We start from the raw sequence: 16482 nt of genomic DNA on the forward strand, positions 1-16482 counted from the left end.
CTGCTAAGTTTGTTCAGGCGACTTTATCCATTTTGAAAGTCCCAGTAAACACTGTCCACCGGATCACCCCTGTCTACATGTTTGTTGATACACTCAAAGAATATTTGTAGATTAGTGAGACAGGACTTGCCTTTGTGGGAGCCATGTTGATTCTTATTCAGCAAGACCTGCCCTTCTATATGCTTACTAATTTTGTCTTTAACAATGCTTTCCACCAATTTACCTGGAACAGATGTCAAACTGACCGGCCTGTAATTTCCCGGATCCCCCCTGGATCCTTTTTTGAAAATTGGTGTTACATTGGCAATCTTCCAGTCCTCTGGTACAGAGGCTGAGCTTAGGGACATGTTGCATATTTTTGTGAGGAGGTCTGCAATTTCACATTTGAGTTCTTTGAGAACTCTAGGATGGATGCCATTAGGGCCTGGTGATTTATTTGTTTTCAATTTGTCAATAAGGTTGAGAACTTTTGTTCACCACTATTTGCCTCAGTTCCTCTTACTAGCAAAACAGGTGGTGGGGGCGTGAGTGTAAACAAAGGGATTACACCTGTCACCGATACATGTACATTATTTGAGGGTTGACATCCTTCGCATAACCCTAAAACAGTCTACAGGTTATGTGAAGGTTGTTTAACCCTCAAATAACCTCCACTACCCAGGTTTGGATGTGGCAACTTGTGCATATTCACAATGGCGGGTGGCATTTTATTTATTTATTTATTTATTTATTACATTTTTATACTGCCCAATAGCCGAAGCTCTCTGGGCAGTTCACAAAAATTATGTGTTGGGGCACCCCAACGGTTATTTAACCCACAGTGGGCTTTCATGTCATCTGAACCAGGACAATGTGCTTTGAATGAAACAGTCTGTGCAGCATGTTTGATCAAGTGAGGGAAATTCCAGGCAGGTTAAAATCCCAAGTTACTAGGTCCCAAGGAGTAGAGTGTTTCTCTCTGCCCTACCTCATTCCCTCACTGGTTCCAACCATACACCCATATCCCTGCTGCCACCATCAAGGGGGACCTTGAGTCAAATGCTCCAACACATTTAACCTCTTTCTGGACAATGTTGCATCTCTTCTTAGGTTAGCGTCCCCGTGTGACCATAGACCAGAAATGGTCCATGTTCAACACAGGAGGAGTTGCCACTCTTTTTCACTCTGCACTTTCACAATAAGTGCACACAATAGTTTAACTTAGACCAAGAAAAATGAAATCACACAAGCTGGATTTTTCTTTTTTTTTGGGGGGGGGTGAATAAATGGTCACCAAGTTTACACTTACACTAAAATTACAAAACGAGCATGAAGACGGGTGTATTTTGCAAGGCCATGAATAAAGGTGGGAAAGCAGATTTTTGCTAGACCCTGTTTTTGTCATTATACTGTACATATCCTTGATCTTGGGAAATACAATAGTTTACCTCAAGGAGTTAGTTCCTTAACGTAGCTCCTTAGGTCTGTAGTTCTAGTATGATAAATGTTCCCTTGTATGTTTGGAATTGTTTTGGATTAGAGATGATTTCCAGGGTATGATAAGCCTTCTGGGGCATGGCTAAATGTGCCACTGCTGTTTTGCCTAAAATGGTGTTAAAAATTATTGCCTTTTTTCCCCTTCTCCCTCCCCCCCCCCCCCCCGCCTTCTGAGATAGAATTTAGTTTGATCTGTTTTTTTCCTTGTAAGGGGGCTTTTACAATGGCTGCAGTTCTTGTCTGTGTGTTTTAAATCGACTGGCAAATTTTCTTCTCTTTCCCTGAAAGCAAGCACCTCCACGACAACCAAAGGTCCCTATGACCCCTTCCTCGGCTGTCCAGGGGCAGAAGGTGGGCTCCCTCACCCCACCATCCTCTCCCAAGACTCAGCGAGGCGGACACAGGAGGATCCTGAGTGACGTGACGCACAGCACGGTTTTCGGAGTCCCAGCCAGCAAATCAACACAACTGCTACAGGCAGCAGCCGCTGAGGCCAGCCTCAATAAATCCAAGTACGCACGAGGGGTTCTCCTCTTCTCCTGGTCATGGGGCGGATGGGTGGGTGGGAGCAGGGTGGATCCATGTCCCCTTCCTTTCTCGACCTGCTGTGCACGTTAATTCTGCTTTTGGCTTACTGTGATTTGCCTCCTGCCTCAAAAAAACCAAGATTATGGCAACCAGCTTGATTGATAATTGGCAAATAGAGGGAGAAAACATGGAGGCAGTGACAGACTTTGTATTTCTGGGCGCAAAGATTACTGCAGACGCTGACTGCAGCCAGGAAATCAGAAGACGTTGACTTCTTGGGAGGAGAGCAATGACAAATCTTGATAAAATAGGTAAGAGCAGAGACACCACACTGACAACAAAGGTCTGCATAGTTAAAGCAATGGTATTCCCCGTAGTAACCTATGGCTGCGAGAGCTGGACCATAAGGAAAGCTGAGCAAAGGAAGATAGATGCTTTTGAATGTGGTGTTGGAGGAAAATTCTGAGAGTGCCGTGGACTGCAAGAAAATCAAACCAGTCCATACTCCAGGAAATCAAGCCAGACTGCTCACTTGAGGGAATGGTATTAAAGGCAAAACTGAAGTACTTTGGCCACATAATGAGAAGACAGGATACCCTGGAGAAGAGGCTGATGCTAGGGAAAGTGGAAGGCAAAAGGAAGAGGGGCCCGACCAAGGGCAAGATGAATGAAGGATATTCTGGAGGTGACGGACTTGACCTTGGGGGAGCTGGGGGTGGTGACGGCCGACAGAAAGCTCTGGCGTGGGCTGGTCCATGAAGTCACGAAGAGTCGGAAACGACTGAACGAATAAACAACAAATATTCTAAAACAGGGATGGAGAACCCCCAGCCTGATCCTCTGTGGCCCACCAAGCTGGCCCCTCCCCAAAGCCCCTCTCCCTCAAAAGAGAAAGGGGTGGGAGAGCAACTGAGCCCTCCGCCGCTTCACACACAGCAGCTGATGTGTCAAGGAGCCGGCCGAGTCCTGAGGTTGGGGCTCAGCTGCCTCCTGGAAGTGCTGGATGCATGCTCTTCGCTTCACCTTCCTCATGTGGGGGAGGCCAAGGCAAAGCGAAGCTGAAGCGGTGGGTGGCAGAGCTCCGTTTGGGGACCTGGCGGCATGAGCGTGCCAATGACCTGGTGTGATGTTTGAACCTGGGTTCAAATCCTCACTCAGCCATGAAAGTCACTGGGTGACCTAATTTAATTATTTATTTATTTATAGTATTTTTTATCCCGCACCTCAGCCAAAAAGGCTCTCGGAGCGGCTTACAATTGATCAGTAAAGAAGACAGTCCCTGCCCTCAGGCTTACATTCTAAAAAAAGACATGACACACAAGGAAAAGTGTATGGGGAGGGAAGAGGGAGAAAATAAAAAGAAATTAAGAAGACTGTTTAGGCTGGTGGGAAGGCCCTGCTCCGTCCTCTCATCTCCCAATGGAGGGGCAAACCAACAGCTCCTTCTTCCCCACAGGGTGAAGATGTTAGCCCTGTGTGTGTGTGGGGGGGGGGTTTCCAACTGAAGCAGGCTCCAATGATCTCTGCCATTGGAGACCTTGGGCCTCACAAGGTTGTTGTGAGGATAAAAGTACGTGGGGGAGAAACCATGTTTCACACAGAGGAGGGCCAGGATCTCTTCTCAATCCTCCCAGAGTGCAGGACATGGAATAACGGACTCAAGTTAAAGGAAGCCAGATTCCGGACATCAGGAAAAACTTCCTAACTGTTAGAGCAGTGCGACGGTGGAATCAGCTACCTAGGGAGGTTGTGGGCTCTCCCACATAAGAGGCCTTCAAGAGGCAGCTGGACAACCATCTGCCCGGGATGCTTTAGGGTGGATTCCTGCATTGAGCAGGGGGTTGGACTCGATGGCCTTGTAGGCCCCTTCCAACTCTGCTATTCTATGATTCTATGATTCTATGTCCGTTGCCCTGAGCACCTTGGAAGGACGGAAATGAAACAACCACGGTGGAGACAAGTGAGGGGCTGCCCTCCGCAGCTCCTGGGACAGGTGCCTGGGTCTCAGGGTCTTTGCCTTCCTGCCTTGCTCAGTGCCCTAAGACCCCGGTCGCTCTTGCGCCGACTATAGAATGAGTCAGAGTCTTCCAGTTTCACTTTGGGGAGGAACATTTCATTTCTTTCATTTCTGTGGCACCCAGCAGCGAAAGCCCAGCAACTCCGTTTCGACAGGGCCCTCTTCTGAAACAAGCGGGGGCCGAAGGGCCTACTGAAGCGGCTCCACCCGCTGACTGGCTCCCCCACAAGCCAAGATGCAAACAACAGTCTCTCGGGGGCCGGGGCTGGGGGCGGGGTCTTCTTCCTTGCATTGCGCCTGGGCTGCCAGCTTCGGGCTCCGTTGTTGCGGGGTGCTTCTTTCGGTGTTTATTCTAGGCTGTGAGGCGGGGGAGATTTGGGGCCTTGTCAACGGACAACATTGCTTTAAGATGGAGTTTTACGGTTGCTCTGTTTTGTTTGTATTCTTGTGTGGGTTATGGGTTATATTGGTTTTGTTTTTCCCCCTGTAATATCAATGATGGCTTTCTGTATTTGCGTGTGTGAGTCTCTTCAAGGCTGCTGCTTTGCAATGGGAAGCAATGCAGAAATGTCATCATCCGCATCGCCTTTGTTACGGCGGACCATGGGGAGAAAGCAGCCAGAGTGCTCAAAAGGAGGGCTCTGCTGAAGCTGCTCTTTTGCTGCTTGTGCCCGGGGAGGAGGGGATTCGAGAGCCCTTTGCCTGTGCCCCAGCCTGGGAGAACGCGGCAGAAGTGATTAAGATACGGAGCGATCATGGGGGTCAACTTTACTGCTCTTTGTGGGTTTCCAGTTGAAGACCTGCATCTGTGTGGCCAGTTCTCAGGCTTAGAGCTGAACGGGGCTTCGGGGACCATCCGGCCACATCTCAAGTATTTTTTTTTTATTTATTTTTTTATTTTCTACAATACTTAAACATACACATACATCACATAAGAAAAACACACAACATACTACATAATTTTCAGTTGAATACAATATCTTATCTTAATAACATAATCTTAATAACATAATCAATACATCTACAGTGCACCCCCCACCACGGGATCTCATTCCTGATTCCAGAATCTCATACTTTCTTCTGCTGGTGGATTCCCACTCCCCTTAGAAAATACAAATATTAGGAACTGTTTCCAAATTCCTTCAAAATCATTTGATTTAGCTATACCTCTTCTCCATTTAATATTACTTGTTAATTTATCGTTAATAGCTATATCCCACACTTCTTTATACCATTCTTCAATAGAATATTCCCCTTGTATCTTCCAGTTCCTAGCTATAATTAATCTTGCTGCAATCAACAAATTCGTTATCAGTTCCTTAATTTCTTTTTTACATTTAAAATCTTCTTCAAATAGCGACAGCAATGCAACTTTTGGTGTTCTTTCTATCTTCATTTCAACAATTTCTTCAATCTCCAAAAACACCATCTTCCACAAATTCTGAACATAGTTACATTCCCACCACATATGCATATACGTTCCTTTAACCCCACAACCTCTCCAACAATTTGCTGATTGCTGATTGTTTATCTTATTCATTCTAACCGGAGTTAGGTACCACCTCCATACAATTTTATAATAATTCTCTTTTATTCTTACTGACATATTTCTCAACGCTCTTTGCCTCCATAATCCCTCCCAACCCTGTTGTCCTATTTGTACCTTCAAATCTGTCTCCCAAACCATTTTACCTGAGTTATCCACTGTCCCTTTCTCCACCAATATTCTATATATTTCGCTCATCAACCCTTTTAACACTGTTCTTTTCCCCCTTTCCTTATCTTTTTTATCTATTAATTCTTCAAACCTTGTTAATTCTCTACACTCTCCATTATCTCTTACCCACTTTTTAGTCCATTGTTCTAATTGCGTATAATTTAACCAAGTTAACTTTTTATCCTTCAAGACTTCTTCTATATCCTCTCTTGTACCCATTCCTCTTAACCAATCTCTTAATTTCATTTTGTTTTTCTCTATTAAAACTTTACTTAATCTACTTTTTAATTCCTCCGGGAAATTCTTCAACAATATTACCGGTGACAAGGGAGAGCTGCTCGGAAGCAGCGCCCCTTTATATTTACTCCAAATTTCCCAGTGAGTCCTCAAAAGTGGATTATTTATACCTTCCACCCATTTTTTTTTCCCTTCCATAAATTTTTTTTTTCTAATTTAGTCTCTATATTACTCATGTTTTTTTCTTCCATCCAATCTAAGTTCCCTAATCCTAAAATTGCCTCCATTATATATCTTAATCTATTGGCTGCATAATATAATATAATATTCGGGAGACCCAATCCTCCCTTTTTTTGACTCAAATACCATTTACTTTTATTTACCCTCGCTTTCTTATCACCATTACAAAAATTATTTATAATCCTTTGCCAACTTTTTAACTCTAGTTCTGAAATTTTTATTGGTAGCATCCTGAACACAAAATTTATCCTTGCTAAAATCTTCATTTTTATTAATGCTATTCTTCCAAACCAGGATAAATTTAACCTTTTATATTTTTCCAGTTTTACTAAAATCTCTTTTTTTAAAACATTTAAATTTTCTTTCTCTAGATTCTCTAACTTCTGCGTAATTTTTATTCCCAAATATCTAATCTGAGTCTTAACTCTCATTTCTCTTCCCTTTTCATCCCAATCTTTCTCTTCTTTTTTGGTATAATTAAATAACATCAATTCTGATTTAGACCAATTTATTTTTAACCCCATAACAGCCTCAAATTCTCTCAAATGTTGTTTAATTCTCCCCATCTTCTCTATTGGATTCTTAATCGTCAACAACGTATCATCTGCAAACATATGCAATTTAATTTTTTTTTATACTACCAATTCCTTCAATCTCCTCATCCTCTCGTATTGCGTTCGCCAATAATTCCATTACCAATACAAATAGGACTGGTGAGAGCGGACAGCCTTGTCTTGTCCCTCTGGCTAGTCGTATCTTATCTGTCACACCATCATTCACTACCACTACGGCTGTATTCTGAGAGTATAACTGTTCTATTATCGCTTTAAATTTATTTCCAAATCCCATTTTATTTAAAACCATCTTTAGAGCTTGCCAGCTCACACAATCAAAAGCCTTGAAAATATCCAGTGCCAGAATTCCCGCTTTCACCCTCGACTTATTTATCACCTGAATTGCATTTAATACTCTTCCCACCAAATTAGGCATCTGTCTACCTACCACAAATCCACATTGATCCTCCCCTATATATTCCTCTATAAATTTATTCAACCTCCTTGCTAAAATAGTTGAAAAAAGCTTAGCATCCTGATTTACATCTCAAGTAGACCTTGCAATGACCTGGAAAGTAGAGAAACATTAAAAATAAACAACTGACTTAGCTTTCCAAAGTGCTAACTTCTTGGGGCGGCTTCCTCTATCTAGGTCTGCCTCGACTACACCATCGGGGTCCCCCAGGACTTCACAGCAAAATGTCTACAACCCGCCAGATGTCTCCACCTGGAACCCTTTTGATGATGACAACTTCTCCAAGCTGACAGCAGAGGAGCTGCTGAATAAGGATTTTGCGAAACTAAGCGATGGTTAGTATGCGATCAAAGCGGAAACTGAGTCGGGGCAGGGTTTTGGACGAAGAGCTTGCCAAAAACTCCAGCGTGAACTTGAGAACAGACAAGTTATGCATGTTTACTTGGACGTAAATCCCACCATGTTTAAGTTGGGTTATTCCTTAGGAAATGTATTTTTAGGATTGCAGCCTGATCTTTTTAAAAAGCCAGTAACATCAGTTTTTTTGATCTATGGATCTTAAAGCAATTTGAGTCAAAGAACATAAAAACGCTGTACGATGTGCCATTACAAACTGCTTTTAACCCACCCACCCTCAAATCTTAGCATTAGGAACAATCCCACTGGAGTCTGTAAGACAAGCAAAGGAGCAGCATGGAGCTTCCACTTGGCATAGGGGCAGATCCTAAAAACATTGCTCTGGTTTGCAATAAGTACAGAAAACACCAGTGTTCATGGGGATCAGAAATATTTCCTAAATAGGCTAGGAATTCATGTGATGCTTAAGTGCACTTTATAACCAGGTCCTTGGAATTAATTGCAGGTAAACCTCCAGAGAAGCTTGGAAGTTCAGAGAATCTGATCCCAGGTTTTCAGCCAGCACCTTCCACAACACAGGCAGATGCATTTGGATCATCTTCCCTTGCACCTGTGTCAGGTATGCTGGCAGGGGGCGGAGGGAGTGTTATGGCTCATATGCAGTAACAATCAAATGAATACAGGAGGTCTTTTCACTGGAATCAGTCCGTTTTTTCCAGCCTGAATCTTGACTCAGGTGAAACAGTGGTGTGTGTGTGTGGGTGTGTGGGTGTTTCAGTAGCTTGAAGAAGGAGTTGCCTAAGAAGAGGATGGGGAGCATTCAGTTTCAGCTGCAAGGTTGTCAGATGTGTTTGGGCCAGGATATGCGTTTTCCAGCCTATTTATTATTATTATTATTTATTTATATAGCACCATCAATGTACATGGTGCTGTACAGAGTAAAACAGTAAATAGCAAGACCCTGCCGCATAGGCTTACAATCTAATAAAATCATAGTAAAACAATAAGGAGGGGAAGAGAATGCAAACAGGTACAGGGAAGGGTAAGCAGGCACAGGGTAGGGAAAAACTAACAGTAGAAAGTAACAGTAGAAGTCTGCACAACATCAAGTTTTAAAAGCTTTAGGAAAAAGAAAAGTTTTTAGCTGAGCTTTAAAGCCTAGTGTCCCTGAGATCAAGAACTGGAGAATGAAGTGTAACAGACAAGAAATTCTGCATTTTTGACTAGGCAAGGCCAGGAGGCCAGGCACTTGGCATTTATACCAGGTCTGGCCAATTGGGAAGCTTTGTACTGGCTGCCAATCATGTATGAGCACTCCCTAAATCTGCCCTGCACTTGAAGAGGGTTCTAAGCATATGCCGTCCAGCCTTGGGCCATGAGGTTCTTAGATCACAATCCTGGTACCCAAGCTCTTTCCCACATCCCACTTGTGAAATGTGAGAGGTGCATTTTTTGACACATAGGAAGGAAAAGGAAGCAGGGAACTGGCCAAGGACGATGACTGGAAGTAGGCAACTTCTGCTTCTGAGATGTGAACAGTGTGGCTACAAAGTGAAGTTACTCAATAAATATAAAAGTTGGAGACTCCTTTGAAGGTCCATATTTAATTCCAGCTGGACAGTCCAGTAATGTCTTCCTTCTAAAACCTGGGCGCCTTCTGCAAGCTGACTCTTCTCAAGGCTAGATTCTGATCTAGTCCTGTCTGATCTCATGAAGTTTGGCTGGGCTTTTATTAAGCCTGGCCAATTTCTGCAGCTGCTGGAGACTTCTGTTGTATGCCGAGACCACCTTGGAAGAGGGTAGGGCTGCAAAGAGAGTCAGCAGCATGCTTTAACAGTCCCCCTGCTTTGCTTACAAATGCTTAGGGTCCCGTGCCATCTATTTTTATACAAATTGAGCTGGTCTGTTTTGCAGTGTCTTGGCCCTTAAGCAATCTTGCTGTTGCTTGAATTAATTGTGCTTTTGCACAAGTGGACTTTTTTTTACCTTTTTTACTGGAGTCCCTCTTTTTTCTCTTTTCAAGGGGGCTTGGTTTTTCAAGCTCTCTATTTCCCAGGAGGCACATTCGTCGTGGCCTTGTCTGCCACATAGCCCCTGAGCATTTCCTGAGGATCCTGGGCTAAGGGTCTAGGGCAGCCTTCCTCAACCTGGGGCACTCCAGATGTGTTGGACTGCATCCAAACAAGAGGTTATCAGAGCATGGATTACTGTAGCTAGGCTATCTCCGTCCAGATAAGGGCACAGTTGGTATATCAGCCTAAGCTGATAAAAGGTGCTCTTTGCCACTGAGTTCACCTGTGCCTCAAGTGACAGTTCTGGATCCAAGAGCACCCCAAACTACAGACCCGATCCTTTAGGGCAGCCTTCCTCAACCTGGGGCGCTCCAGATGTGTTGGACTGCATCTCCCAGAATGCCCCAGCCTGGCTGGGGCATTCTGGGAGATGCAGTCCAACACATCTGGAGCGCCCCAGGTTGAGGAAGGCTGGCTAGGGTGTATGCTCAGTTGATCTGGGGTTCACGAGCTTCTGAATGTAAAACCCTCTTTTCTTCGACTCTTCCATCTGCTCCTTTTGTATCTCTGGTTCTTGGTTGAAGGCTCCTTCCGCCGCATGTTACAGTAGAAGATCAGCAGTGGTGCGTGTGCGTGGGTGCATCGGTCGCACTGTGGTTCAATGAAACTTCCCCACCACCGCTACACGTTTAGTTTGCTGGACAGGATGCTGACAAAGGTAGCAGGAACAATATGTGAGAAAACAAACCGAGAAAGGCCCAGTTGGAAACATCTTGCCTTGACCATAAACTCAACTAGGTGGTCTTACTGAAGCTGCTGTTCTCTGTCTCAGTATGGAGGTGGGGATGATGATGGTAGTGGCCACATTGCAGGGCTGTTGTAAGAATTATTGAGATTGTGTGGTAACAAACTTCTAATACTTGGTGGGGGAAATGCTAAATATTCTTAGGCAGCAGCTGTGGCCCAGAATGCTTTCTCTCAGCTTTGGATGATACGCTGGCTATCGCCGCTGCTGGAAGAGAGAGCCCTGGCCATGGCCATATGTGCTTCGATGTCTTCCAGATCCTACCGTTGTAATGCGTTCGGTGTGGGCTGCCTTTGAAACAGTTTGGAAGCTTCAGCAAGTACGGAATGTAGCAGCCCTCCTGTAGATAGCTGTGTTCTGGCCTTCTTCACTCGCCCATCTTGAAGTAGCCGCCTGGCTGCTATTTTGCTGTTGGGGCAATTTATAGTGCCGGTTTTTACCTTTTAAAGTCCTAAGTTGCTTGGGTTCTGATTGTCTCAGGGGATGCCTCCTCTCATATAAACCCACCTTGTTATTTTTTTTTATTTTTTTATTTATTGTAGTACTTTTATCCCACCCTTTAGCCAAAAAGGCTCCCAAGGCGGCCTACAAAAATATTTCTTAAGACAGTCCCTGCCCACAGGCTTACAGTCTAAAAAAGCATGACACAAAAGGAAAGGGGATTGGGAGGGAGGAGGAAAAAGAAGCAGCAGCAAATTCAGGCACTTGATTCTTAGCTGCAAGGTTCAGCAGCTGCTTCCTTTCCCTCTGCAGCGACAGTTGGCAGCAGGAGGGAGGGGGGCTCTCAGCTGGAGCTGGACCCTGTCACGAGGGAGAGGAGCCTGGCTGCTGCTGCGTCCTTTCCTTTCCCTTTTGTTGCGCTTGTTCTATTGCTATTCATGGAGATTGTTCTATTTTTAACTGATTTATAGTTTTTTATTGTTCTGTTTTATAAATTGCTATGAAATTTTATGAAGAGCAGTGCAAAATATATTTTTTTTAACCATAATCATCATAATAGTGGCCTTGAGTCGCAGGGATTTTACTCATTTTAACAGCCTGGAAGAAATATAATTACTTGTAAGTTAACCTTTTCCCCCAGGGCTTAACCGATTTTGTGTGTCTTGAGGTTCATAATGCTAGATGTTGAGTGTGGAGGAGGCCGCGTGACCTGATGCCCTTGGAAGAAATATTGTTGCTTTGGTTCTTCCAGTGGTCTTATGTGTCCTTGAATAAATTCACCAATAACTTCCTTTTGTGGCTCTTTGAAGCACTTTTTTTTTGTCATTTGGGCCAAAAATAGCTGTAGCTTGCTGGGTGGGAGAGTTAATGTAGCAGCATCTCCAGGCGATAAATACAGCTACTCTAATTTCCGATGCATTTTTTGGTCTGTTGGGCATCTCCCTGTGCTCTGCTTGATGTCTTGGTTTTCTCCCCCTTTCTCCCTCCCTCTCTCTCTCTCTCTCTCTCTCTCTCTCTCTTTCTTTCCCTTTTCTTCTGACTTTGTCCCATGCTGCTTCTCTAGCTGAAAAAACAAAAGATATCTTGGACTCTAGCCCTCCACATCTGGCTGTTCCTGATCCTTTCATTCCTCTTCCGCTATCAGATACACCAGGTAACTGTGCCTTGCATAAAGAAGATGTTAAGGGGATCTCAGGATTTGCCGCTTGGAAAGCGCCCATGAGAATGTTGCGCCCGCCCCCGCCCCCCCCCAAGAACCACTTGCATTGCTTGTGCTCTTGGGCTGCCCATGCGTTACCTACCCCCCCCCACCCCCCGCCCTCATCTTAAATAAACGAATTCAGATGCTACGTCATCTTCAACAATTTGAAAGGCCAGCATGGAAAGCCTGTTTGCCTTGACATGGGTGGGCTGGATTGATCCTGAATTTCATTGTTAAATGCAGTTCAAAAGTGCTGATTTTAGCCTTTGAAATATTTGGTCGGGGTGGGGGGAAAAGGGAAGGAAAGGAAAGGAACTTCTCATGCAAACACTGAGTCATTACTGACTCTTGGAGGGACGCCAGCTTTCGCTGACGTTTTCTTGGCAGGCCTTATAGCGGGGTGGTTTGCCATTGCCTTCCCCGGCCGTTATTCCCTTTCCCCCTGCTAACTGGGTACTCATTTTACCGACCTCGGGAGGATGGAAGGCCGAGTCGACCCGAGCCGGCTGCCTGAAACCAGCTTCCTCTGGGATCGAACTCAGGCCGTGGGGAGAGTTTCGGCTGCAGAAACTGCTGCTTTACTTGAAGTAATATTTACTTAGCTCTGTGTCAGGTTGCTATCTGAATACTTTGATGGTGGCTGTTATGATTTTTTTTAACCCTAGCTTTAACTATTATCTTCAGCTAGGAATACAACTTGCTTGTCAACTTGTCAAATTTAAAAGGGTAGTTGTCTGATTTCTGGCCCTCGACAAGGTGCGTGCCATGCGTTCATTCATTGTTTTTATTCACTGCACCTTAGGGTCTTGCGGTAAACAACAATATGTTAATCTCAAACACCTCAATTGCAGTGATTAAAAGCTGCCTTGACATACACCCAGCTACCAAAAGCCAGCTTAGATGAAAAGTTCTTACGTTTCTTCCTGGAGACCTGAGCACCATCCAAGAAACTGTGCACTTGCACTCTTGAGTTGGACTGGGCCCAAGGCATTTCCAGTCAGTCTTGAGCACCATTTTGTTGGTTGAAAGGTGGGGTACAAATTGAATAAATAAATAATAACAGAGCATGATGGAATTTGTGGTTGGAGGTGGTCCCCCAGATGACTGACAAATCATTGGCCTGCAAGCTGTCTGGGATGTGTGAGTTTTTTAGACTTTATCAGGAATATGTTGCAGTAGTGGAATAACGGAGAAATCCATATGAACCAACAACGTTTTAAAGCCATTAACCCCGCAGAAGCTCTCTGGTCTGTTTCTTCATTATTATTATTCTCATCATCATCATCATATCATCATCATCATCATCACCTCACCTTTTGCCCAATACTGGAACTTCATGTGATTGGCTTTTCATCATATTCTCAGCAAATTGCAGTCTTTGGAGTTTCCTTATTTGTAATGTTTTATTCACTACACAAAGACTACAGCTACTAATGGAAATGTAACTGAAACAAGACCAGTGAGAAGAACAAAGGGGACACCAAAACATCTGTTATGCTAAAATACCGAGAGAGGAAAATTTCAAGCTCAAGGCATTTATCTTTTCATATCTCACCGTGGAAGGGAGCCAAGTTCTCTCTAATAACTAGGGCTGTGCACAGACCCCCGGAACCGCTTTCGGATCGTGCCCGAACCGCTTTGGGTCAATCCAACCCTCCCCCGCTCCGCGGAGCGAGATCCGGAGGGGCAGATTGAGATTTTGCTACCCCTTCCCTACTTACTTACCTGCCTCTGTCGCGGTCCGGCGCCAGCTTCAACTGAGGCCCAGGCTTCAGTTGAAGCCTGCAACGGACACAGGTAAGCCCCCCTCCCACCTGCTCCTTTACTTGGTTCCACCGCTGTCGCCGCACGGACTGCGCCGCCGCTGCCAAGTGAGCCCCCCTTCCCCCCACTTACCTGCGTTCGGAGCTCCGGATGGAGGCGAACCTCAATCCGCAACTCCCCCGACCTGATTCAGATTCGCCTTTGGCGTAGGCGGATCGGGTCGCTCCGCTCCGGATTCGCGATCCGAATCGGAGCGGAGCACAGCCCTACTAATAACCTCATTGCAGACCTTGTTGCTTCATTATTCATTACCATTATTTGCTCTGTGAACCAGATACCAGCTTTGTGTTTCTTCAGTTGTAAGTCACTCCCATGGAGATCCAGCACAGCCATGAGGCAAGTTGAGGCATTGGCTAGCATGCACCATAAGAACATAAGAAGTGCCCTGATGCTGGATCATCTAGTCCAGCACTCTGTTCGCACAGGGGCCAACCAGCCATCGGCTAAGGACCAACAAGGCAGGACATGGGGCAACAGCAGCCTCCCAACCATGTTCCCAGCAACTGGTGCACACAGGCTTACTGCCTCGAATTCTGGAGATAGCACACAACCATCAGGACTAGCAGCCCTTGATAGCCTTCGCCTCCAGGAATTGATCCAACCCCCTTTTAAAGCCATCCAAACTCGTGGTCATCACTACATCTTGTGGTAGTGAGTTCCATAATTTAACTCTGCGCTGTGTGAAGATCTCCCACCAATCAGCTTCATGGGATGACCCTGGGTTCTAGTATTTAGAGAGATAGGAAAAATGTCTCCCTATCCACATTCTCCATACCATGCGTAATTTTGTACACCTCATAGAATCATAGAACAGTAGAGTTGGAAGGGGCCTATAAGGTCATCGAGTCCAAACCCCTGTTCAATGCAGGAATCCACCCTAAAGCATCCCTGACAGACGGCTGTCCAGCTGCCTCTTGAATGCCTCTAGTGTGGGAGAGCCCACAACCTCCCTAGGTAACTGGTTACATCGTCATACTGCTCTAACAGTCAAGACGTTTTTCCTGATGTCCAGCCGGAATCTGACTTCCTGTAACTTCAATCTCTATCATGTCTCCCCTTAGCCTCCTTGTTTCCAAGCTAAACAATCCCAGTTGATGTAACCTTCCCTCATAGGGGAAATGCCCCAGCCCCTGAATCGTTTTAGTTGCCCTTTTCTGCACTTTTCCCAGCTCTATAATATCCTTTTTTAGGTGTGGTGACCAGAACCGTACACAGTATTCTAAGTGTGGTCACACCATAGATTTGTATAAAGGCAGTATAATACTGGCAGTTTTAGTCTCAATTCCTTTTCTTATAATACCTAACATGGAGTTTGCCTTCTTTACAGCAGCCGCACACTGGGTGGATATTTTCATCGAGCTTTTCCACCACAATCCCAAGATCTCTTTCTTGTTCGGTCACCGCCAGCTCAGATCCCATTAGGTTATACTTGAAGTTGGGTTTTTTTGCCCCAACATGCATCACCTTACACTTGCTTACATTGAACCGCATCTGCCATTCGGACGCCCACTCTCCCAGCTTGGAGAGATCCCTTTGGAGCTCTTCACAATCCCTTTGTGTTTTTTTTCTTTTTCCTAAAGCTTTTAAAACTTGATGTTGTGCAGACTTCTACTGTTACTTGCTACTGTTAGTTTTTCCCTACCCTGTGCCTGCTTACCCTACCCTGTACCTGTTTGCATTCTCTTCCCCTCCTTATTGTTTTACTATGATTTTATTAGATTGTAAGCCTATGCGGCAGGGTCTTGCTATTTACTGTTTTACTCTGTACAGCACCATGTACATTGATGGTGCTATATAAATAAATAATAATAATAATAATAATAATAATAATAATAACAACCTTAAATAATTTGGTTTCATCGGCAAACTTGGCCACTTCACTGCTCACTCCTAATTCTAGATAATTTATGAACAAGTTCGATAGTGTTGGTCTTAATACAGATCCTTGTGGGACCCCACTATTTACTTCCCTCCATTGGAAGAATTGACCATTTATTCCTACTCTCTGCTTTCTTTTCTTTAACCAGTTACTGATCCATAAGAGGACTTCTCCTCTTGTTCCATGACTGCTAAGTTTGTTCAGGAGTCTTTGGTGAGGGACTTTATCAAAAGCCTTTTGGAAGTCCCAGTAAACAATGTCCACCAGATCACCCCTGTCTATATGTTTGTTGATACTCTCAAAAAATTCTGGTAGATTAGTGAGACAGGACTTGCCTTTGCAGAAGCTGTGTTGATTCTTCTTCAAGGCCTTTGTTTACAGCAGGGCAGAGATTGGTCAATCCACAGCAACGTCCTTTTGATCTCCTTCAAGGGGCTCCTCCTTTTCTCTGTCTGCTGTTCTAGCAGGACTGTTGCATGGGAATACAACAGAACTGCACCTTCTCCAGTGCTTCATAAATGATGGTCAGGCTGATGGCTGTTAGATGCACAATTCAGTTTTCTGAGAATCTCTTTTCATCCCCCACCACCAAACACACACATTTCTAGGATTAAAGTGTATTTGGGATTTGTCCATTGAAATCTCAGAAGTCAGATGGATGGTTGAATGAGGCTTCCAATGGTGGTAAGAAGCCAGCTCCAATGGCCCTGTATAACTAG

At 44.7% G+C, this 16482-nt stretch overlaps 1 protein-coding gene across 4 annotated transcripts in view; it reads left to right on the plus strand.

Moving 5' to 3' along the window:
• AAK1 (AP2 associated kinase 1) overlaps positions 1–16482 on the plus strand; it is a 134737-nt gene that overhangs the window by 85929 nt on the left and 32326 nt on the right. For 2 of the 4 annotated variants that reach the window (XM_063139366.1, XM_063139368.1), the window contains exons 13-16: positions 1765–1988; positions 7422–7579; positions 8107–8220; positions 11923–12012. In XM_063139366.1, coding sequence (XP_062995436.1) covers positions 1765–1988; positions 7422–7579; positions 8107–8220; positions 11923–12012 — 586 coding nt within the window. The remainder of the gene's footprint in view (positions 1–1764; positions 1989–7421; positions 7580–8106; positions 8221–11922; positions 12013–16482) is intronic. The other 2 variants (XM_063139367.1, XM_063139369.1) reach the window with 1 other exon arrangement.

Source organism: Elgaria multicarinata, chromosome 12 (assembly GCF_023053635.1).
Source record: "Elgaria multicarinata webbii isolate HBS135686 ecotype San Diego chromosome 12, rElgMul1.1.pri, whole genome shotgun sequence".
Lineage (NCBI taxonomy): Eukaryota > Metazoa > Chordata > Lepidosauria > Squamata > Anguidae > Elgaria > Elgaria multicarinata.